The sequence below is a fragment of the Streptopelia decaocto genome (genome assembly GCF_964273445.1).
Source record: "Streptopelia decaocto genome assembly, chromosome: 7".
Classification (NCBI taxonomy): Eukaryota; Metazoa; Chordata; class Aves; order Columbiformes; family Columbidae; genus Streptopelia; species Streptopelia decaocto.
In genome coordinates this window covers 19,243,609-19,266,752 of record NC_138661.1, presented here as the reverse complement: position 1 = coordinate 19,266,752, position 23,144 = coordinate 19,243,609, and the positions used below count along the sequence as shown (strand labels likewise).

The 23,144-nt window shown below is 35.0% G+C and overlaps 1 protein-coding gene across 2 annotated transcripts in view; it reads right to left on the bottom strand.

The window, feature by feature from the left end:
• EML5 (EMAP like 5) overlaps positions 1 to 23,144 on the bottom strand; it is a gene marked incomplete at both ends in the record, with an annotated part of 112,455 nt that overhangs the window by 55,442 nt on the left and 33,869 nt on the right. For both annotated transcript variants that reach the window (XM_082058071.1, XM_082058072.1), the window contains 8 exons: positions 5,251 to 5,369; positions 5,759 to 5,865; positions 7,575 to 7,742; positions 9,516 to 9,728; positions 12,347 to 12,603; positions 13,361 to 13,498; positions 14,582 to 14,783; positions 18,689 to 18,824. In XM_082058071.1, coding sequence (XP_081914197.1) covers positions 5,251 to 5,369; positions 5,759 to 5,865; positions 7,575 to 7,742; positions 9,516 to 9,728; positions 12,347 to 12,603; positions 13,361 to 13,498; positions 14,582 to 14,783; positions 18,689 to 18,824 — 1,340 coding nt within the window. The remainder of the gene's footprint in view (positions 1 to 5,250; positions 5,370 to 5,758; positions 5,866 to 7,574; positions 7,743 to 9,515; positions 9,729 to 12,346; positions 12,604 to 13,360; positions 13,499 to 14,581; positions 14,784 to 18,688; positions 18,825 to 23,144) is intronic.

Below are 23,144 nucleotides of genomic sequence, written 5' to 3'. Positions count from 1 at the left end.
AGAAACCTCCAATGTCTGTTATGATATTAATTTATTTACTTAATAAAAAGCATGTATCATCAGAACAAATTATATTAGTTTTAAGAAGAAAACCAAAGCAGGATCTTTTTGCAACAGTGCAGGTCTTTATCACCAAGACAAAGATGCATCTGTACAAATATCAACAATTGTCATACACAAAATAAATGGGATAGCATTAAGACAATTACTGCCTATGAGACACTTCAAAGGTTTAAATGACACAGAAATTATGCAGTCCAGGTAGAAAACTTTTTCATAAAATTATATATAGGTTTCCCTATGTACACAGTGCAACCATTTCCACTGGTCAAGCAATGAATCTTTAAGACAGCTGATCAACTTTACCTTAATGGATACTATTCTGAAAACTCCAGCCATGGATGTATGTTCACAAATACTAGACCTATGCATTACTGGTAAATATCACGGCACATACCTGAAGCAGGTTTGAACACGCTGTGCTTCTGTTGGCTCATCTACACTATGTGCAAAGGTACTTCTTTCAGATCATATGTGATTAGAGAAAAATTGCTAAAATCATCTCACAAAGTTTTTAAACAGACCATCAGATGGTCCAGGTCCATCTCTCCCCAGATGCAAAGCGCTGCATTTCCCCTTTCTGAAGTTTTGAGATTCCTCCCTGCCCAGGTCCCTCTCGAGGGCAGTACAGCCACCTGGTGCACCCTACTGTTCCCAGTTTTGTAGTGTCTGTGATACTGTGAAGTCCGAAGCTGGGTCTCATTAGATACAAACAAGCAAAGTAAACTTCAAAGTAAACAGCAAAAGTGTGACAGCACAGAAATAAAGGCTTGCATGCAAGTCTCCCTTCCTACCCGCTGTTTAGACTGGTACTCACAGGCAGGTTCTTAAATTCATGTTTGATCCCAGTCCAGAAACTTTTCAGCATCTCCTGACTTACTGTCCCTTCAAGATCTCTAGAAAAACACCTCTATTTGCATTAGGTCTGAGGCTCAGCTATATGTCTGCTCCCTGCTCTTCTCAAAGTGGCCAACAATGTACACTCACAACAGAGGTCCATACTCCTCAACCATGCTTCACTCTTCCTCCACCCACACCCTTCCCCCTGCAGCAACACATACGGATGTTTTGAAGGTGATTTCTGCCTGACCCAAGGTGCAGCCTGCTTGCCCTGCCTGGCTGCTTCCTTCTTTGATGTCCAGCCACTAGTTGTAAAAGGGACATAATATACAATGACCTACGGTAACTATGAAGAAATAAAACAAAAATAACCTATCACAGTATGGAACATCAACAGTTCAAAGGCACGACAACATTCTGTGAGGGGCAGGGACTGTACAGGTGCCAAAGAAGATATATGGACTATCGTGGCACAGGTATCGTACTTCTGTGCTTCACTCGGCACTGTGCTCCTTTAAAACGACTGGATTTCTTTTGCAAGGGTAGAATAATATAAAAACACTGAATATTCTCTCTAAATGATAATATTTTGAAAAGCAGCTATGAAAATACATACGATGAAAGAAATAATGCTGTAGAAATACTGGACATTGGTCCATTTCTTAGAAGCTTTGCAGTCACTTGTAAAAAGCACTAAGACAGCAAAAGAGTCTCAGATCCTTCCACCTGAAACCCAGAAACTGAGGATTTTCCCAGTTCTTGTAACAATTACCTATATACCCTAGGTTAAGCATCGTGAAACTGAATATGTTAATGCCATATATCACAGTTTGGATTTTAGTTCACTTCCTCCAGTTATAGAAAAAAAAAGGGTGTACAATCAGTGTTTTACAATTAAAATAAAACTTGTTTTGCAAAGTATCAAGCAGTGCAAACAAAGATATTTTGTAACCGAGTTAAACACATCTGGTCTTTCCCACGTGCCAGTTTACTGACTCCCTGACTACATAGGTGTGTTTCACCAGAGGGATAAAGTGATGGGCTTAGACAGTCCAAGCAAAAATGAAAAGAAGCATGTTTCAGTGTAAAAGATCATTCCCTGAGAATATGCTACACAGTTCCAAAATACTTACATGCCCATATTATTAAACCAATTGAGAACTGAAGTTATTAGCTAATCTCAGAAAAAAAAAAACAAAAAACAACAACACAAAAAGAAACAAGGCATGTTGATTAGCAACTAGAAACTGAATGCTAATGCAAGCAAGCTCTGCATCATAGTTACTGGATAATATATAAGGCGGCACAATAAACATAACACTGCACTCAGCAGTATTTGATTTTTTCAAGTGGTCTTCAGCAACAGGTATTCAAACCATCTATCCAGGACTGATTCAAGTTAATATGACAGTAACTTTAAGAAGATAGCTAGTTCAACGCTATGTAGGAAAACAATTTTGCCATGACCAAGGTCATGAAGAGCAGAGACTGGATTTACTTTGAGAATAAGACATGTAAACATAGGCGTTCACATGTGTGTCAGATACATTAACATCTATATTTTAATCAACAGTGTTCTGGTCAATACAGTCAATGGAACCTGCAGGGTTACTCAGTCAAGCAGCCAGTCAGAACTGAATTTTACTTGAGCCAAATCACTCCTTATGCTCCACTGACTACTGACTCAGCTGCCACTGACTGTGACAGAAGTTTAGATACACGCATAAAACCACCTACTTTTAGGCGCACAATTGTAAATTCTTTAACCCGAACCTTGATCCTACCCACAGTTGCAAGCTACACATCCATAGCCAACTAAGAGGTAACTTCACAAGCAGTGTCCTCTCTCGGAAAAGAGTCAATGTCCATAGTTTGATGCTGTAAGGGTTTCAAAATGTTTATGTTACTCTTCAAAGTATATATGGGAAATTTCTGAATGTAGTGCAACCCTACTACAAAAACCTTCAGAAGAATCCATGTCAAAATAAACATGGTTGAAGTCAGAGTCTTTAGCATAAAGGCAGTGATTTTTTTTGTTGTTGTTTTGGTTTTGGTTTTTTTTTATTTCCATATGGCAATAGTGTTTTCTCAACAGGGTCCACTCATAGCCTGCTCGCTTCCGATGGTATTTGTAGCCGTCTGGTAGGAATCCATGCAAGGTGTCACAAGACTCTCATTTAATAACATGAGAAATCCCATGTCATCTTGAAACTATAATCAAATTCCATCTTATGATAAGGTCGGTTCAATGAATATCCTGAACCTCAAACTACATTTTGCTTAAATCCTTTTAATATTATAAAAAATTTCATTCTTGTGATTTCAGCAGCACAGATTTGAGAGAATACAGGACATAAATATTATATTTGCATCCTTATTCCCTGGCAGCAAAAAGAAAGTCTTACAAGCACTGAGTCTGAGAAAGGAGTTCCTCTGAATATCTCAAAAGATATCTCTTTTTTATGTTTCTGAACCACCACCACTGTCAAAGACATGGCAGAAAGAAAATACAGGAATAGTTGAAAAGAGGCCAAGCTAGCACAGCACTTTAATATATTTCTGACCATGATTGCATCAGATCTCAGAGAAAGATCCACTTAAAGATTAACCTGTTAATACAAGTTGCCTTCTCATTCATATTAGTCAGTGGCTGGCTCACATACTCGGCACTATTTTTTTATTCCCTTCCAAAACAGAAATTAGCCAGAGTTTTAAAAGATTTCTTGCAGGATTTTTAGAAGTTCATCTTACAAGGCAGGTGACAAATTCAAAACACAAATCCAACATGCTCAAAAACAAAGAAAGGAAAAGAGCTTCCTACTCCCCTAGTTCAAAAAAGCACCACTTTTCATACTTTCAAGGAACATCCAAGACATTTCCATTGCAGCTAAAGAAAGATGAAGCAAAGCAGACTTCCTGAATCAGAGAATATGCCTATTACTCACTTGGATGTGGATCACTTTAAAGTTAACAGCCTGGACATTGAGAAAAATCTGTTGTTCAGCATGGATTCTTCATTAGTTTCCTTGATGCCCATTGGGTAACCAGACAGAACTCAACTGGACATTCTACTTCTGGTCATTCCTGGATATTCTGGTCAAGCTTCACTTCTGTTGTGAAGGAAATAACAATAATCCCAAAGATCCAGGGCCCTTGCTTGTGCTACATCTTCTTCAGGATCATTTGGTTTGATTCTTAGACCAAATTTTAAAGACTATATACAGCTAGCCACCTTAATGCATTTCTACACAGATATAAAAATCTTCAACTGAAAATTCTGGAGAGCCAAAAATAGAAATATAAAAAAACCAACTCTCTAGCTAGTTTCCCAGCTGCCATTATTTCCAAAGCTATTCATCAGACTCCATGTCTTCTACAGACAAAATTGCTGAGTTGAATGATTAACTGTTCCTAGCCAAATAACTTATTACGCACTCCAAGTGGAGGCCTTCTAAAACTCTTTGTGTCATTATAAAGACAGACAGTATCTGCAACTTATCGGTGCATTTAGTCGTCTCTAAAAAGAAGCTGTACTTCTGCAAAGAAGTATCTTTTGAAAGGAAAACACAGTATTACCTGATTTCCAACAGTTAACTTAATAAGGGATTTGGTTTTACTTTTTATCAAGGGAATTTATATTTCTGATAATTATTCTAATGTACTAACATCTACTGCCAGTTTTCTTTAAAACTCCACACCTTTGTCCTGATGAAAATGTCTTCACTTATGAAGAGTTATGGGAGACTATCAATCCTAAAGACGAAATCATAAGATTTCAAGGATGCATCTGAAAATCATTTTGTTACTCAAATTACCACCAAAAAGAATGAAACTGCATTTTAACACACTTACTGGACCTGTTAAGAATTAAATTTAATTCCTGAACTAACAGAGGAATGTGTAAACTGTTTCAGATTAGGTACAAACAAAGACCTTATACTTTCTTTTTTTTTTAAATAAAACATTGATAGCAACACCACTTAGTAGCAAACCCAGTCATCTTCAACTACGCTAAGTTTCTCTCATAGCTTCCAAAATAACACACCAAAGAAAACTATTACTTTCTAGATACTGGAAAATATGGGTGATATTCCAATAATAAGTATCAGCTGAATTTTCAGTGCAAATTCACTTCAGAATTCATGTTCAGAATTAGTCCAGCATGGCATCAAAGCTTTCTATTAATTTAGTGTAAATTTATTTTTACAGAACCAAATAAAACAGTAAATCACAAAGCAACTGACCTAAAAGTCTTTCATCAGATTATTAAATTATAAACACCAATCTACAAAACAAAATATGATTTCGTACAGCCTGCTTGTATATTTTAAAGAATCCTACTTTTCATACCCATGAACAAAATGTAATCTTATACTGTTCCCCGGAGCTCGCTCTCGTCTCTTAGAAGCTGCACTTTTTCTTTTTTCTTTGCATTGCTCTTTGAGTTGAAGTAGATCTTCTTTGTAAACCTTTAAGAAAGAGCACACTTATAAATAGAGATTCACAAGAAAAGCACATTTCTGAGAATTCAGCCACAGTTATCACCCACAAAAGTGTTATACTGACATCGCTGAAAAAAACCCTCAAATAATTGTAGCTAGTTATTGTATAGTGTAACTGGTTTTTAAATTACAACCAGGACTCTAGCAGAACCTGCTAGGAACACATGTAATAACTTTTTTTTTTTCCTCTACTGTACCTTAATATTTTGATAATTGGTAATAACAATTCTAAAGGTTTGGGTCCGTTCCTGCTCAGCTCTCAGTTTCCCCAGTTGTCAGATTTCAACAGGTCTTCATAAAATATCAACTAAAACGCTGGGAAGCATTCCAACCACCATCCAAATGAAAACCTTTACCTGTCGACGATAGGTGATCTGGGTCTCTTGCTCAATTTCAGAGTCCAGCTCTGGAACATCAGATTGATCAGAATCTGATTCATCACTATTAGAATCAACCAGACTCTCTGCCACCAAGGAAACAGAAACAGAAAATAAAGCAACCTAAATCACAGAGCAGGAAGTGTTTAAACTATAATAACTGCTTGACGTTTCTAATTTGATAAGCAATGCTTAGATCAACTACAACATAAACTGCTAATAACTGACAGGCTGACAGGATCAATTCTTATGATACAGTAGAAATAAGCCAAATTGGAAATATTATATTTGTTTTGTTTGTTTTGGGAGCAAGTTATTTTTCATTCATTAAAATTATTTAAACAACATTAATGTTAGGAGAAAAGGAAGAAAGAAGAGAATGAAGGAACAAGCATAAAGGAGAAACTAAGACTTGCAGAAAACAAACAAGAGAAGTAAAGGATTTCAATGAGAAACTTATGGTTAGGTGAGCCATTGATGTAAGGTAGATTGGGAAAAAAAAATCGTATATGGGAAGGAAGTGGTAAAATTTTCGGTGACTGTGGAGGAAAAAAAGTAATCATTTAATGTTTATGTTTTACATCTCAGGAAAGCCAGACGATGTTGTAGCACAGAGTTTAATTCCAACAGAAATTGAAAAGAATGTCCCGGCTGATAAATGGTAGCATATTTGGATCTCTCTGCAACCTATGACTGAATGTTGCACATTTTTTGATTAAGAAACCAGACACAAAATCAAGCTAGAACACAAATGGATTTTGAAAGATCTCAAAATGTAATTGCAAAGACAGAATCACCCCGCAGTAAGAAATGTTTCTAGAAACATGCAATAAAGAGCCATCCTTGGAGTTAAAGTATTTAACATTTTTATCAGTGATCTATAGAAAAACAACATTGTTACTGACAAAGGTGGCAGATCAAAGAGTTAGAAAAGCCAGTAACAGGATAATTATCAAGAAATAATTAGTTGAAAATGAATTCATATAACGAAGGATCAAACCAGTTAAAGGCTTTTTGGAGGCTCCATCAAGAAGATAAAGAGAACCTATTGCTTCTTTCTGCATTTGACACAAAGGCCATCAATGAATCAGCATTTCTCCATTAGCTTAGTCCACACTGACACATCTTCACCTGATCTTAGCAAACAGAGGCTGAAACAGTCCATTTCATTGTAACTCTCTCTCTCTATATATATATATATTTCCCCAAAGGACTCTACATTCCTTTAGGAATTTCCAAGTGAGGTACTCAGTTAATTGTTTCATTTTGGGAAACTCAGTCATGAGAACAATCGCTGTATTAGTCACTGGTGGAAACATGATCTACTTTTTTTCCAAATATTAAACACCTATAGTCTGCTTTAAAAAGCAACAACAACAACAAAACAAACACGAAACATACACACAAAAAGCTTAAATTATTGCCTAAATACTTCAAAATCTTAATCAAACGAGTACGTATTTTTTTTTCCAGTGATGTCTGGGCATCCAGTAGTGGTCAATTTAGTAAAGGATGATATGCACAGAATTCATTAATTCATATCTACGATCCAAACTTTCAAATTTTCCCTTGGCGCAAGGAATGCGGTGGTGAATTTTTTTCCACAAACTTGCTAAACTAAGCATACAGGGTATAGACAAGTATTAGGCAATGCTATCAGGTACTTCAGGCAGCTGCAGTTTAAAGAACTACAATTGACAATTCTGAATTTTTATTTCTATACCTGGACAAAAGAATTTTACTTCTCTTCCAGCCTCCCCTTCTCCTACCCTTTGTTTTTTAAAAATTTACTTACCTTGGGGTGCTATATGAAGAGAATCCTTCAGCTTCCGATCAGGGACAAACTTCCACTGAAAGACAGAATGATCAGCTCCCCCAATGGAAACAACCCACTGGTGATCATGTGACCATCTGACATTTGTCACGTGAGCAGAATGACCCAGATATTTTTTAAACTTTGCTCCTAGAACAAGAATAAAAGTAACTTTCAATATATGTGGAATAAATGTTTCAAAAGCAACTTAGAAAACACAGAGAAATTAATAGTTTAACTAAGATACTCTAACTACTAGTGACATTTTCATTAAGAGCAGCAACTTTTGCAGCATTCTCAAATTTCAATCTGTCTTTAAGATATATTTTTAAATTTGGATTGCAGGATATATCTTTAGCAAGTCAAATATAAAGAAAGACATATGACAGTGCTGTATGAGGTGTACTAAAAGAAGACTTTGTAAAATTTTATTGTATTAATTTTACTTTTTACAAGCCGAGATTTTGCCAATTATTTCTGCATTGAGAAGATGCACTTATTTAAATGTTAAGTGATGTATATTTAGCTCTGTGAAAACACCGCCACGTGTTTTATAGCACTGGTTCCCACTGTTTGTGTAATTTGAGTGCTAAGCACTTCAAGCAATTCACAGACTCACACCATTAGTAGCAGTAGTATAACTACAAGTTCCATGTTTTACTGACTACTACATAATTACAACACAATCATTGGATCAGTTACTAAAAAGAAGTTCCTAACAGCACTCCATTATACAGATTCTAGTGTAAAATAGGCAATAAAAAGGGAATAAATTCAGTCTTCTTCAAATGGACAGAAAACTGTTTTCAATAACATATTTTTGGATTACCTCAGGTACCAATAGTAGGCTTGTCGCTTCAAAAATAAAACTGGAAAGTTTGAAATGTCGTGGGTTTTAATATCACCTTTTACAAAAACAATTGAGAAAACTATGGACAAATGTCAGTCAAAAAAATCTTTAAGAACATGACTGCTCAAAGACATCCTAAGTCCCATCACAAAGATCATGCAGTTGTAGCCAGCATCAAACATGCAATGCTGCAAATTGCAGTGATACAACAGTGCAAGTTTTTGTTTCTCCTTTCAAAACATAAGATTTTTGACCTAGTTCCCTGGCAAAGTTTTAGGTTAAGAGGACTCTTCTTAAAAGCCAGGGAACATTTCACAGCTTTCTCTGATCATCATGTTACCAGCTTGAAGACAGAGATCTCTGCCGTTGACAGATTGTTACGGTTAAACTTGAATGGTGTCTAGAAGGGAGTTCTTCAAAGAGCTCTGACAAAATGAAGTCTTTCTCATCTAAAAAGATGTTCCCCTCTTCACTCAGTCCTTAACAGTGAACTTGAAAATTATATACCTTGCTTTATGCTTCAGTTTTGAAAATTTCACATGAGATTTGTACTTGTTGCTAGTAAAATTTTGAGGAAAAATGTGTTGGAAAAGTTTTTAATCTTCAAGTAACATACAGTAGCATACTCCAACTACGGGACCAATTCACTACTAATTTATTTATAGTCTCTAATCATTTAGTAAAGTTATTTTTTCTAGCTCCTGGTCCAAATCTCCTTTAAAGATCTGGAGGAAGTAAGAAAATTACTTAAAGAACACTGTGAAATACTTAAAGATACGTATCTCAGAAAAGGGTAGATATTGCATCACCTCATGAAATTATATATATTTTAAAAAATAAAATATATGTAAAATTTTTGGCTATTCTATTCAAAATGCAAATAAAATACTGTTACTCTTGCAGTTGTCAATATACCAGCCTATTGTGGCTTCCCATCTCTGATCTCAAACTAAACTTTTAAGAATACATATTGGCCATTTGTATAATTTTCAAACACCCAGTTTTCTAAAACCTTTTTCTTGAATAACCAAAATTCAAAAATATAAGTTTATAATGGAACTTAGAGGTACTACCTTTTCTTAGACATGGGTATCGAAAGAGCTTTACTATTCCATAATCATCAGCTGTAACCATAACCTGCCCAATAAAATTTGCATCCACGGAATTTATGTCATTTATATCTGAATATTTGGGCCAGATTCCATTCACTTCAACACCAGAAACACAGGTCCATGATGCCCACTGAATGCCTTTTAATTCCTCCTTGTTTGTTACTTCTTTTCCACCTAAGAACAAAAATAAAAAGCTATTTTACAATATTCACTTGTGCAATTTTAAAGAATGTTTAATTTTTTAAAATTCTCCAGAAATCAAATCCAACTTAGACAGAATTAACAATAGATATACTAAAACTGTCCTGATTTGATATCTTCTATTATGACCAACAGCATCAGTAGCAAGGCTTCTCAAGACTACTGAAACGAAGATCATGGTTTTGGTACTTTACAGTTTTTATTATTTCTTGATATCTGCCTGAGGCTGTGTTAATTTTTAAATGTTTATAAAAGACCCCCATGTAGTCATTCTAACATAAAGTTTGGAAAAATTCTCTTGCTTAACTATTCTAGAAACCTGGATTATTTAGAGCAAAAAATGAAGAACTCATTTAGATCCAGCCCCTGTAAATTACTGAAAATACCAATTTTACACTTAGATCCTTGTTACATTATTTCACATCAGTTTTATCTATAATAAGACTGTTCCAGTCCCACAAAGTTTCATATAAGAGCTTAAGCACTGAGTCAGAGCAAAGGTCCATTTAATAAATACTGTGTCTTCAGGAACAGCCAGAAGCAGCGCGGGAGCAGCCAAAGAAGAATGCAAACAAATGTAAAAGTCAGACAGAATGCAGCTGCAGAACCTGAGCAGGACGCTGCCAACAATTCGCCTCTCACTCTTCAGTGGTAACAACACTGAAGGTAACTGGGCTAGTTTTTTTTTTTCCTATTTTCTTATTGTTATAGGATTCTGAGCAGTGGGAGGGGAAGAGATGTAGGGGTGAGCAGCCCCCAGAACTGTAAGGAGGTCAGTTTTCAACAGGGGGACAGGGCAAGGGAGAATTCAGGTGCACTGGAATAAACAGAGTAAAGAACAGCCACAGAGAAAAGATAAAGCAAAACTGAAAATCAATCACAAATGAAGCCTTAAAAAACATCACACTATAGGCAAATTTTAACTGCTATATACCCCTCCAAAAACTGGAAAAGAACTCAAGTGCTCAAGTGCCCTGTTTGAAGATCCTTCAGCTCTGACGAAGTAACTGCACCCTTTGAGAAGGTTTACCTTGTAATCTCTTTCCATCACTAATCCATGTAAACGATGACTACTAATAATGGTTTTATCCATGACTAAGTCCTACAGATCTTGTATTAGGCAACTGTAAGTTCCTTACTCATTTATAGTAGAATTTCAAGTCTTATATGCTTCTGATCATTCTTTTAAAATATTTAGGAGAGTCCTCTAACTTCACTGACTTTGCTAAACTTCTTTAATAAACAAGCTTTCGCAATCTCACATTCTAATATACCAAGAAACTCCAGGCTGAAAGCTGCCTAACTAACCTCACATTGCTCCTCCTGTGTGTACATATTTGTTACAGTCTTTTTCTTATATTTCTTCAGTCTCATTCAATGCACAAAATCAAACTTGTACATAGAATGAATCAGATGCTTCAGCAAAGAGAATCATAAAAAGCCCCAAGTACAATGCAAACAATAAATATTGCATAACAAATGGAGGGACAATATACTAAGTGGTGATGATAATACCATAAATACAATAAGTGGGAAAAATATGGAATGATGTCATGTAAAGAATGTGTACACACAGCAGAAACAAGTCAAACATTGTGACAAGCGCTGCCCTTGACATATTATAATCAGGACTACTTAAATCAGAAGCTTTAAAACAAAGGCACTATATGTATATGTCCTCTGTAGAAGGAATTGTCTTGATGGAAACTGCTTCAAGAGTATGGGACAGTTAAGTCTAGTTTTCAGGGCAGTGTTGTCTTGAAAATACTTACAATAACAGGGTTGTCACAAACTTTGAATCTGAAATGTATATTTTAATATTATGTAATGCACTGGTTTTCTTTAATACTCCCCTGCCATAAAAAAGGCACATTTGAACTGGTGTTATCAGTAGACTGTCCAGAAGGCTGCATGATTGAATCATTTCTGTATCACTGCTTCAACATTTCTTTTGTTTTCAGTGAGTAATCACTAACATTCTGGCATCCTTGTATCAGGTACTTTTATTTTCTCTACAGTTACGTAATCCCATTATACTTCCAAATTCATATGCGTTCTGATTGTCTCTTATCTATTACAAATTTATCACTGTAAAAGCTCTTCTGTGTTGAATTCCTCAGTTCTGTTGCAAACATAGTTCTCGAAAATGAGACAAGCAATACATTGATTTTTCCACACATTTTAGAAAACATACAGCACAAGCAAATGATAATCCACTTAATATCCAAGCACAGTAAGTACAAAGCTATTAAGCTATTGCAAAATTGAACTGGAATGCAATATTCTTCTTTTTCTAAAAAAGTGGGAGCAAATATTTAGTTTTGAGAAATAAAATAAATATAAGCCAGCATCTCTACCACGAAAATATGATTATAAAGAAGAGTCAACATCTAAGGGTAAAACATTGAAGTAACTTTGCAAGAAAATGCTGCACTTATTCAAATATAGCAAATATTTATACAAACTTAGAAAAAAAAATTCCTATAACCCAATGTCTTGAACCAGGATCTATATTTTGCTATTTTCCAAAACTACTACACATTCTTTCTGTATTAAGTAACGAATATCATAAAGGCAATTCAGAATCTTACTTGGCATCCTGTAAAAAAGTCTCTTCCCATTGCCATCATTGGTCTGTAAGTATTTACTGTCTGAAGACCAATCCATATGGGTGATGAAACTTAAAGATCCGATACATTCCCCAACTTTCTTGTATCGCTGAACAACACCATATATATCCACAGAGCTGTCATTAGAACCAACGGCTAGGAAATTCCCATCTGGTGAATATTTCAGTTCATGAATAGCTTCTTTCCTGTCTTTGATATGAACAACCTCAGTCATATCTCTGTAGTATGAAAGAAAGCACATCATAAGTACAGAAGAGCCTTATCATACTGACACGTTCCCACTTTTAAAAAACAGATAAAATTGTGAGATGATGAAGTGAACTTTATGTGCAAATCCGACACTGCTATTTTAGGGCTGGGGAGGGCTGCATGGCCAAAAAAAAAAAAAAAAGAGAGAAGGGAACATTGACCTAAGAAAGTGCTGCAATGTGCTAAGACACAGTGAACAAAAGGAACTGTTCAAGCTGGGTTCACAAAAACAATTAATCAGGCAGATTACCAGATCTTTATTCACTCAAGGAAGAAAACCTCACTGACATGAGACACAGATCTCGTTTTCCCTTTAGAACTGTGGGATCACAGCAACCAGACAGCACTGGTTTTGTATGTGTGATGTGCTGACAGCAGCATTCCAACACATGGAAACAATTTAGGAAGTAATGAAAATTTGTTTCTTAATAATTCAAGAATAATTAATAAAGCTACAATCTAAAGTCAAACGCTTCCTAGAACACTGGCTTTGCTTGCAAATAGACTAATATACTTTTTCAAATGTGTTGTTACATAAAGTCTCTTCCATCATAGCATACGGATTTGAAAAACCTGAGTAACCTCAAGATCAGTAACTTAAAACAGAAACGGAAGTGACCTCCTCATGTATGGTCACTACAGTGTCAACATACATATGATTTATAAAAGCAATTAGATAACATGCTTGAAATAGTTAATAACATATCCTTAATTTTTGTAACATACCTGACTCGAAGCACAGTGAAAGAGCCATCCTTCATTCCGAGAGCGAGATGGATTCCATCAGTACTAACTGCGGCACAGCGAATGGGTTCCTCCATATTACAGCGGGCAATCAGAGCATGGTCTATTAAACTCCAAATTCTAAAATAAAGTAGCAATTACAAATGTAAAGAGTGCTTTGGAGCTGTGTCATAGATAGCACGAAGTCTGCCATTTCCACAGAACACTGGACATGGTAGTGTCGTGTTTTAAAATAATTTTACACAAGGAAAATCTAAAACAGAAGAGTTTTGCACATGGTAAAGAATATTCTTATATTTAAAATAGTGAGAAAATATCTAATGAGAAAATGCAGGGGTAGATCAATTTTGTTTGACTTTCTGAATATAAAAAGAATGACAACATATGGCAATACATACTTTCAGACCACTCTGTGAAAATTCCACAATTTTCTTACTCATTTTAGCCAAGAAGAAACTTTGTAAACATATTCCTTCATATTAGGAAGTCATTATTCGTAACTCCTTACATATAATGAGATAATATTATAAAATGTAAGTTTTTACTCAAGATACATTACAGTATCTATCACTTAGAAGATATATCTGGAATTCTAGAGCAGAATTTTAATATTTATAATTCAACTACTGTTTTGCTCAACCACGTTACACTTAAGATATTTAAAAAAATGCCAAGACATTTAATTCCTATGAAAGATGAGAAAAGGTGTTTTTGTCAAAAAAAAAAAAAAAAGAACTGGTAAGAGGGAATAATTTACTGCATTTTCACAGAATACAGATTCTATTTACTATGCATGCATTGTTTGATGAAACTCCCAAACTAAAAGTTAATTCTTAGCATATGAAAAAGTGACTATGTTAAGAGTAAAAATTATAAGTTTTTATTACAATTTTTTAAATTGTAAACTGTGAATACCTAATATAATGCCTGAAAAGGAAACACAAGGAACTTGTGTATCAGTGTTTAATGTTAGGTTAAAATGAAATTTGTTCATATTTTGTAAATTTCATTTTTGTGAAATATACATTTGCACTATATTTTATTATTGGAGAGCTCTAATTTAATTCATAACTTAACTGGTTCAGAAGTACTTCAATGCCACAATTCAATACCTTTAAAACGTACACATTATCGTTAGATTATCTACAAAATGAGCTGTTTGTATAAAACCGTACACAGTTAAGCAAACAAACAAGATTTAACCTGACAGATCGATCATCGCTTCCAGTCATTGCGAGCGGTTTTGTAGGATGGACAGCCAGAGCCCACAGCTCTCCTTCACAATGCCCCTGCATTATCAGGAAAGGCTTATTACGCTCATGCACCACAATTTCAAAAATTTCACTATCTTGTGTCCCGACGAGTATATGGTCTCCTCTCCAGCAAACACTTCTTACAGACAGACCTGTGGAAAAGATTGTCACTGAGAGATACATCCTGAGCATTTATGAAACAAAGGTAATGTAGCACATGACAAAACATGAAAGCAAGAAAATGCCAGGAAATAGCCATCTACCTCCTCTCATTCCTCCATTTACTCTTTTTACCTATTCTGTATAACACACACTGTCCTTTGAACATCAACTTTTCAAGCTTAGTATTATAGACATCCTAAAATAAAATGGGGGCCTTGTTTTAATAAAGGACATGTAGTCAATTCTTGTACTACAAGATCTCTGATGGAGAAAGATAAAACTGACATTTGCATCTGAAATTATGCATTTAGTGTCTTTAAATTACAACAAAGGTAGCAGACAATATAAGTTACAGTTTCAGATCAAACCATGAACCTCAGTACTAGCTAGACGAACCTAAATTATATAAGTGACAGAAGCATCAGTGGAACATGCATTACATGTAAGACAGAGAGCCTCATTCTCCCCAGCTTGTTTCTGAGATGCTCCCCTAAAGCAAATCTTTGTAACATCTTAATAGTATCTGGAACTATTTTTTTCACTAAATAGAAAATAAATCAAATTGAAACAACATCTAAAGAGCTGAAAAGGGTTTATGATGGAATTTAACATGCATTTCTAACAACTGAATTAGTTCCCAGGCTTACAGTGGACTTAAGCACTCTCAGGTTACACTTCTTTCTGGATAAGGTTGGGAACCATAAAATCAAAGTTAGGACAGTTGTACACCGAGAACTCAGCCTTAATGTGCTTAATTTAAGGAAAATGCACCTTTTAAAACAGGTATTTATTATATTCTGATAATGCAACTCAATTTTGCCAATTTCAGATGTAGATAACCAGATCACAGCAATGCTTAACTTAATTCACTTTGCCTAAACAGTGACTTTTGTGAAGAGTAGCTCAAGACTGATCTTTGAAAAAATAATGTGAGACAAAATTTTATCTATCAGATGAGAAAAAGGAATATTTTAATGGTATGAGTTTATTTGAACTATGTAGAGAGAAGAGCTTTATGTTATTAAATTTACACTGGAAAAAAAAAAACAAAACACTGAGAAACGGTGAAAGAGTGGGTTAGCAGGGCAGCCTGGTGCATTTGCACCAGTGTTTCAATTCTGAAAAAGCAAGCTTTCCAACCAAAGCTCACCATGCTTTGCCTTCCAAGATAGCACAAATGCACAAATAGCTTCCAAGCCAGCTTCAAGAAACTTCCAAGAAAGCTTCAAATGCCCAAATCAGCCTCCCTCCACATGAAACAGAACTGAAAGATGTGCTCCAGGAGTGCGCTCAGTGCATCCAACTGCAACACAATGCTTGGCCCACTGAACCAGAGCAGAGCTAACGCCTCTCCAACACCCCTCCACGTGCACTCACATTGTGCTGCTCTAACCCCTGCACCAACAGCTTTGCTTTACAGATTTATTCCTATTGTGCTTCCCTGGTGAATGTAATCACCTTTACCATTCAGCCCTATAAACTAGACACTGAATGGCTATATTATTTACAGTGATAAAAATATAAAGAAAGATACAACCAGAATCTTTGATGCAGGATGATTAAGACATCTGTTTTAGTAATTTGGAACTTGTTGTGGTGGAGTGGCACATTTTGAAAACCAATTTGACTATCTGGAGATACATTTAGACTCAACTAATTGCTCTGTGAGCCACTCACAGGGACACAGAACTTGAATTCATGTTCCCAGATAAAATTACCAGGAGGTAAGGCAACAGAAAATACAATTAGTAAAACTACCAGAAGGACAGGTCATAAACATATTCCTCAAAAGGATACAGTGAGAAAAAATAAATCACTGAAGCAAAAGACAATAGAAAAGATTCAGAAAACTGCACTTATTAAAGATAGGATTTTAAAAAAGCTATTAGCTCTGTCATGGGCATTTGACAAGTCAAAAAGATGAGGATGGAGTTTACATAACTGATCAAGAAGAACCAAAAAAGAGTTCATGCAAAAGTCTGTTCCATCAAAAGCAAAGGAGACAATCTAAGTGGAGAAGTTTGAAAGAATGAAATGGGGAAGGAAATGCAGCTTTCAACTACATGCAACAGAGCTGAGAAACAGCAGCTGAGTCAATCTACAAGTCAAAATTTCTTGTGACAAAATTTATGTGCCAACAGTCTCCCTTTCTCTTCCACCTGCCCCAATTATATCTTTCCCAAATCAGGACTGATCTTTAAAGCAATGACAAATCACCACTTTCTCTTTGGAGTAACTTCCTTGGCAAATATCATGTTATTGGTATCAACTATGCTCTTCAAATTACAGGATATTTTAACAGTGCAAAGGTGCCTGTGTTTACCACCAGAGTTATACTGAAGCCAGACACGCTTCTATGCTAGAAGAAAAAAAAAAAAAATCAGGAGGAAACTGAAAATATCATAACAAGTGTTCCACAATTTTACAACAGTGGTCACTGCTACACTAGGTATTTGTCCTTGTTGCTAAAATGAAAAAAAAGGTCTATTTTTGTTACAGACTTCAAGGGGCTACAGTTAAATACAATGCTATAAGGAGGACAGGGAAGGTACTGACAAGTAAATTGTTTTGAAAAAAGAAATACAAATTACGGATAGCAGATATGAGAGATGCACCAATATTAGTTGTGTTCTGAACATGAGACACAACAGCAGAAAAGTTTCATTTCAAAATGCATTTGATAATGTACAAATTCATTTAGGAGACACTCCAAATATGTTTGGTAAGTAGATTTTAAGAACACTAGATTGGTTAATAAGGTTCTGAAAGACAGAAAGTTTGGTTGAATATGAACATATTTTTTCTTGAAAAATGTATTAAGGTATTAGATGTATTATAAGCTAGATCAATCTTTCTAACTCAGAGGGACAAGTTTTATTATAAATACATTACTGTGAAACATTAATTAAGAATTTTAACAGAATAACAGTAATTATTATATTTAGAAATAATGAATTCTGTTCATTTTAATAATTTCAAATGTCTGTCAGACATGACAGAAACCAAAATAATTATCAAAAATTCAGGTAAGCAGTGGATTTTAAAATGTGTTGCATAGAAAAAAAATGATCTTCCTGTGAAGCAAGAGAAGTATAAATATGCACCTACTCACTCTTGATCTGAGACTGAAGTATGCAACGTATGCCATCTTGTTGCAGTATTTCACAATCTCAGTGGGAACGCCAAGTCAATTGCAGAATTCAAAGATTAAACTCATAATTACTTATTTATTGACCCTGAATACCTGACTGCCATCAGATTATCTTGGCAAGATATTAGAAAATAACAAAGTGACTTAGGGCAAAGAAATATAAATTGCAACAAAAGCAATATTGTAAGTAACGTCAGTGTTTTAGTCTATGTTTGTCATCTTTTCTGACTCACTAAAGCAACAACCTCTAGAACACTGACAAAACATGCTATAGATTGCTAGATGTAAAATTTTAGCATGAATTGGACTGTAATTGAATTCAGAGGTATATGTAAGCAGGGTTCTGCATACTACCAAACTGTATAATATTTCCAAATAGTTCTGATGAAAATGTGGATAACTAGCAAATGCAATTCCTGTACTCTGCTGTTTTACATTGTAGATTTCACTGTTTCTTCCAAGTTCTCTTGCAGCATTACTGTTCCTTGTTAAAAACTGCTGCACTATCAAAAAGATGTGCATTTTATTGATTTAAAAGAAAAAAAAAATCTGTGTCTACAACTTCATAGTATGTTTTACTATAACTTTGAAAGACTACGTTTCCTTCAAATTTCTTATCTAGCTAATGGTTCACAGTAACATATATGAAACAACATTTTTGGTTCTTCAAAGTCTTTTCTTGTTCAAAACACTGGTAAATTTCCCACGTTATTGGTATATCAATCATAACAAATTTCTTTTTACCTTTATATCCCTGGTCTGTTTCCCTGAGATCAATCACAGTAATTGGTTTGAAATTCAAGTCCCACAAGCGAACACAGCCATCCCTGCCACCAGTGGCAAACCCCTCTTCACATGCATTCATGCTGAAAATTCCTGCCTAAAGAAAGAAGAAAGTTATTTTTAACAATACACACAGTTCCGAGATGCCAATATGGGAAGTGAAATTCTTGTCCGTGATGGTATTGATTGTCCTCCTGCCTTCCTACCTGTTGTGCTGTTGAAAATAGCACGAACATATGCAACTCATACAACCTTTAAATATGAAAGATTCAGAAATGGAAATAAACTCAAAATGAGCAGAATTCACATTCAGTGATGAACAGTAAGATAATTGTTGCAATACTGCATTCATGCTGATGATGATGATGATCGTAGTGATGCTGGTTTTTATCCCTAAAAGGAGTTTACTTTCATATCCATCCTCTTGCCTCAGGGCCTGGTCCAGCTCTCACAAACATCAATAAGAAGACTTCCACCAAGCTCCTCTAGGCCTGGATCAGGGCCTTTGTTGCTATTACTCAGCTTCTACACAACCAGGCAAAAAACATCTGGATTTTTTTTTTACATTTTAAGCTAAGGAAGATTGATTTAAAATTTAAGTTTAGAAGCAAAATAGAAGGAAAACAGTGATCACTTTACACCATTCAAAAATATACAACATAAGCTCTTTCTTTAAGGCAGATATAGGAAAACAAAACCTAACACATTTTCACTCACTTCAGTTTTCTTCAGGATAGCAAAGAGGCAAGGATAATATATCTAGTATTAACATAGATACTGCAACCACATAGCCACTATATTTGATGTAATCATGATATATTCTCTAAATAGCATACACACTTTTTTTAAAAAGTACCTACACAACTCACTAATCTTATTTTCGAAAGCAGCTCATGCATTTCAGTAACCAACTCTCTTGAATGGCAACTTTGTCTAACGAGCCCCTGAGAAAGTTAAAAAAAAAGTTCTATATTTATTGAAAACATTTCATATTCAGCTATGACAAAAGAAAACAGGAAAGCATTAAAAACAATGGAAAAAAGAATCTGTCTCTGTAAGTCCTGTCCAAAGAGAAGGTAGAACCATGAATAACATAAATATATGTTCTATAATATTATTCTGAAATTTCAGTTCCTTAAAGAAGCAAAAGTAAAGTTCCAATAGTTTCTTTGATTTGGAGTCTGGATTTTACAGCAATGAAGCACATTAACCCCTAAAGTGAAAGCAATTTGCAAAGGGTTGACTTTTGGGGGAGAATAAAGCTGCACACTTACAGAACAAACTAACATCTAGTATTGTGGCTTGTGAAAATTCCCAGGTACTAATGACAATTCTCTCCTACCCAACTGCTTTTTCTTCTTAAATTGTAATTAAAGAAAATATCACAATGGACTGATCATAATGAAATATGAACTGTGTTTACTTCTCTAGCATCAGGTAACAAGGATGTAATTTTTCAAGTTGAGAAACAATCAAAAAAAAAAAAACAGCTTTCACACACACAAACCAATTTATTATTACTAGAATGCCAAACAACAATCAAAACCGAAAGACTAGAAAGACAGAACTCAAATTTTTTGACATGTCACTTCCATCCTCAGGGTACTGACTTTTAAGACAAGCTGTATTTTCAGGAGTAGTACATGCCTAAACAGAATTGTAGTGGAATTTTTAAGTCATAAGCAGATTAGAAGGCTAACTCCCATTATCTCCAACATCCTGAAAATCCTCTTTCTGTTTCTTTAAGAGCCTAGAGATTTCTAAAAACACAACCCAAATTGTGTTTGTTTCTCTGTGTGTGTCTGTCTGTCTGTTTTACTGCATTAACCTTTTAGCATCATTGAGCAAATAAAAGGCTTAAGGATTTTTGGCTCACTTTGTACCATACACCAAATTCTGCCCAAGTTCTGGCATGTTTAAGTCTTTTAAAGCTCTTTTAGGAAAGCAACCTTGATAATAGAATTATTTTCTTTTCTCTAATTAACTCCTTCCAAAATCCATGATTTAATTAGTCAGCATTAAAAACAGAAACAGACATTTGGTGATGTGGGAAGCTGGCTGAATATTCTGAAGATCAAGTGGATCCAGGACTAATCTGTTTTCCATTTCACAGAATATCCTTATGTTGAAAAGGACATACTTGTTGTCAAGGAGATTTGGCAGATGTTGTGCTTGTTCAATCTCTTGAAATGCAATAGGACATCCTCATTTCAGACCATGTGCCATTGGAATAGAAGAACTGGATGAAAACTAGAAAAAAGGTCCCTTGTTAATGGCGACTGTAAGTATCAGAAGAACCTGAGCTTAGCTACTCATCATTTGTTACGCCCACGCTTACTGGAGAAAAGACAGATTCTTTACTCTGGTAGTCTGTCCAGTCATAATTTTCCACTGAATCCTTCCTTTTAGAAACTCTCAATATTGTTAATGCAAATCAACTTCAGGGTATTCAAGCTTCTCTTAATCCTTCATCCTCAAAATATCTTTAACGTAATTTGGTTCTTGATGGCCAAGAGCCTTTTAGCAGTAATGAGAGGCAAACAGTTGCATTGACTTTGTTTGATACAATTGAATAATGTAAGCAACAAAGATAGATTGTGCTCCCGAATCAAAATAAAACGTGGAGATCGAAGTCTTCCATCTTAAAAGTTACAAAATTCGACATATCGACTGTATACTTCTATCACAAATTTTCCTTACACTTTCTAATGAACAGGAAAATTCTGGAAATAACATCTCAAATTCACCACCAGTTTTCTCAGAATGTAGGATATTTAACATTTTTCCAGTGTAACCAGCTGGTATTACAGAATGTTAGGGATTGGAAGGGACCTCACAATCACATCTGTTTTGCCTCAAATTTGAAAAAAAAAAAAAAAAAAAGGAGAGCAAACAAAGAAATAAATGCCCAGATCTACCAGAAATTATAACTGAAAGTTAGAGAAGTAGAAGAAGGACTTGAAAAAGATGGTCTCTACTGTATGAATATTTTGCCACTGCTTGTATCCAAGAAGGTTCCAATAGTGAGGCAGTCTCAGGTTTTCTGTTGCTGCTGAACTTACCTTTCCACCAAGGGACAAAAATCAAGTGTTAATTTACCTCAATGCATTTGTTTACATAAAACCCACCACACTAACTCTGACTATGCAATTCCTAAAATACATGACTGTATTTAGCTATAACTAGACCCAAGGTTGAAAGATCATATGGAAACTTCAGACGCAACTGACTACTACTGAGTAATACGGAGAACAGAGACATCAAACCAGTTCAATAAGAACTCCAAAGCCTCCTTTCTATTCCTAGATACAATTCAGGACATAGATGCTAACATGCAAAGCAACACATATGTTGAGCACTTACTCTAAGATATTGCCTCTGCCAATATATACTGCATAGCAAGGAAATGGGTTGCAAACATTTAAGGCTGGTGTCACTAATTCTACAGTAGAGAAATTGAGAAATTCAATCTTTCTATCTAAAAATTTCCATCAAATTGTTTAAAAAAAGCCATATTAGTGTAAAAAAATTAAAACCAGTTGTCTATACACCACTCATTGTGGTGGTTACCTGTGGACAGTTACCTTTCAAATCCATGACTAAACTAAGCAGTAGGAGAAAACTACTGTGTGACTTAATGTGTTGGTACATGATACCAGCTTAAAACCATTCATTTAAGTTCATTATATTGTTTCCATCTATATTTAATTAGCGTTCAGCCAAATGACATAGGCGTGCAATAGTTTTAACAGGGTGCCTGTTATTTAACCTCAAGCCTGTTATTTAACCTCAGTTTCTGACATCAATCCACACAACTTTAATGTGTCCCTCTGAAAGACTATCTCAAAATAAATTATTCATTTGCTGAGAAAGCATCTTATGTACATTTAGTATGCAAGACAAAGGCATACCACACAAGAATCTTTAAAACATAGAGTGTTTTTAAATAAGCATACTGTTCTAATATTGAGTAACATCTTATATATATATATAATTTAGAATTTGTAAGATGATAAAATAAATTAGAAGAATCTATAATCTGTTCTCTGCACTGGTACAAACGTGACATCTAACAAAAGACTGACTGATTGATTTTAGTGAAGGTGTGTATATATATATATATATATATATACACACATATATATATATATATATATATGTTAACTTTCTAGAATCAGATCAACTGCTTACGAATAACTTCCTGAAGTACTACCAGTGCCAATGAACTTGCATATGCTTTCAGGTTGCTCTGTTTTCTTTCTCCCTTTTAAAACTTCTGTTATTAGTATTATTTAAGAGAGATCAGCAAAACTAGAATTTGAGTTTCCTATTGTCATCCAATGTTCCCTGCACATGAACTCCGTGCCTTTACTCTTAAACCCTGCTCATTTCCATCTTTTCCTACTACTTTGACATT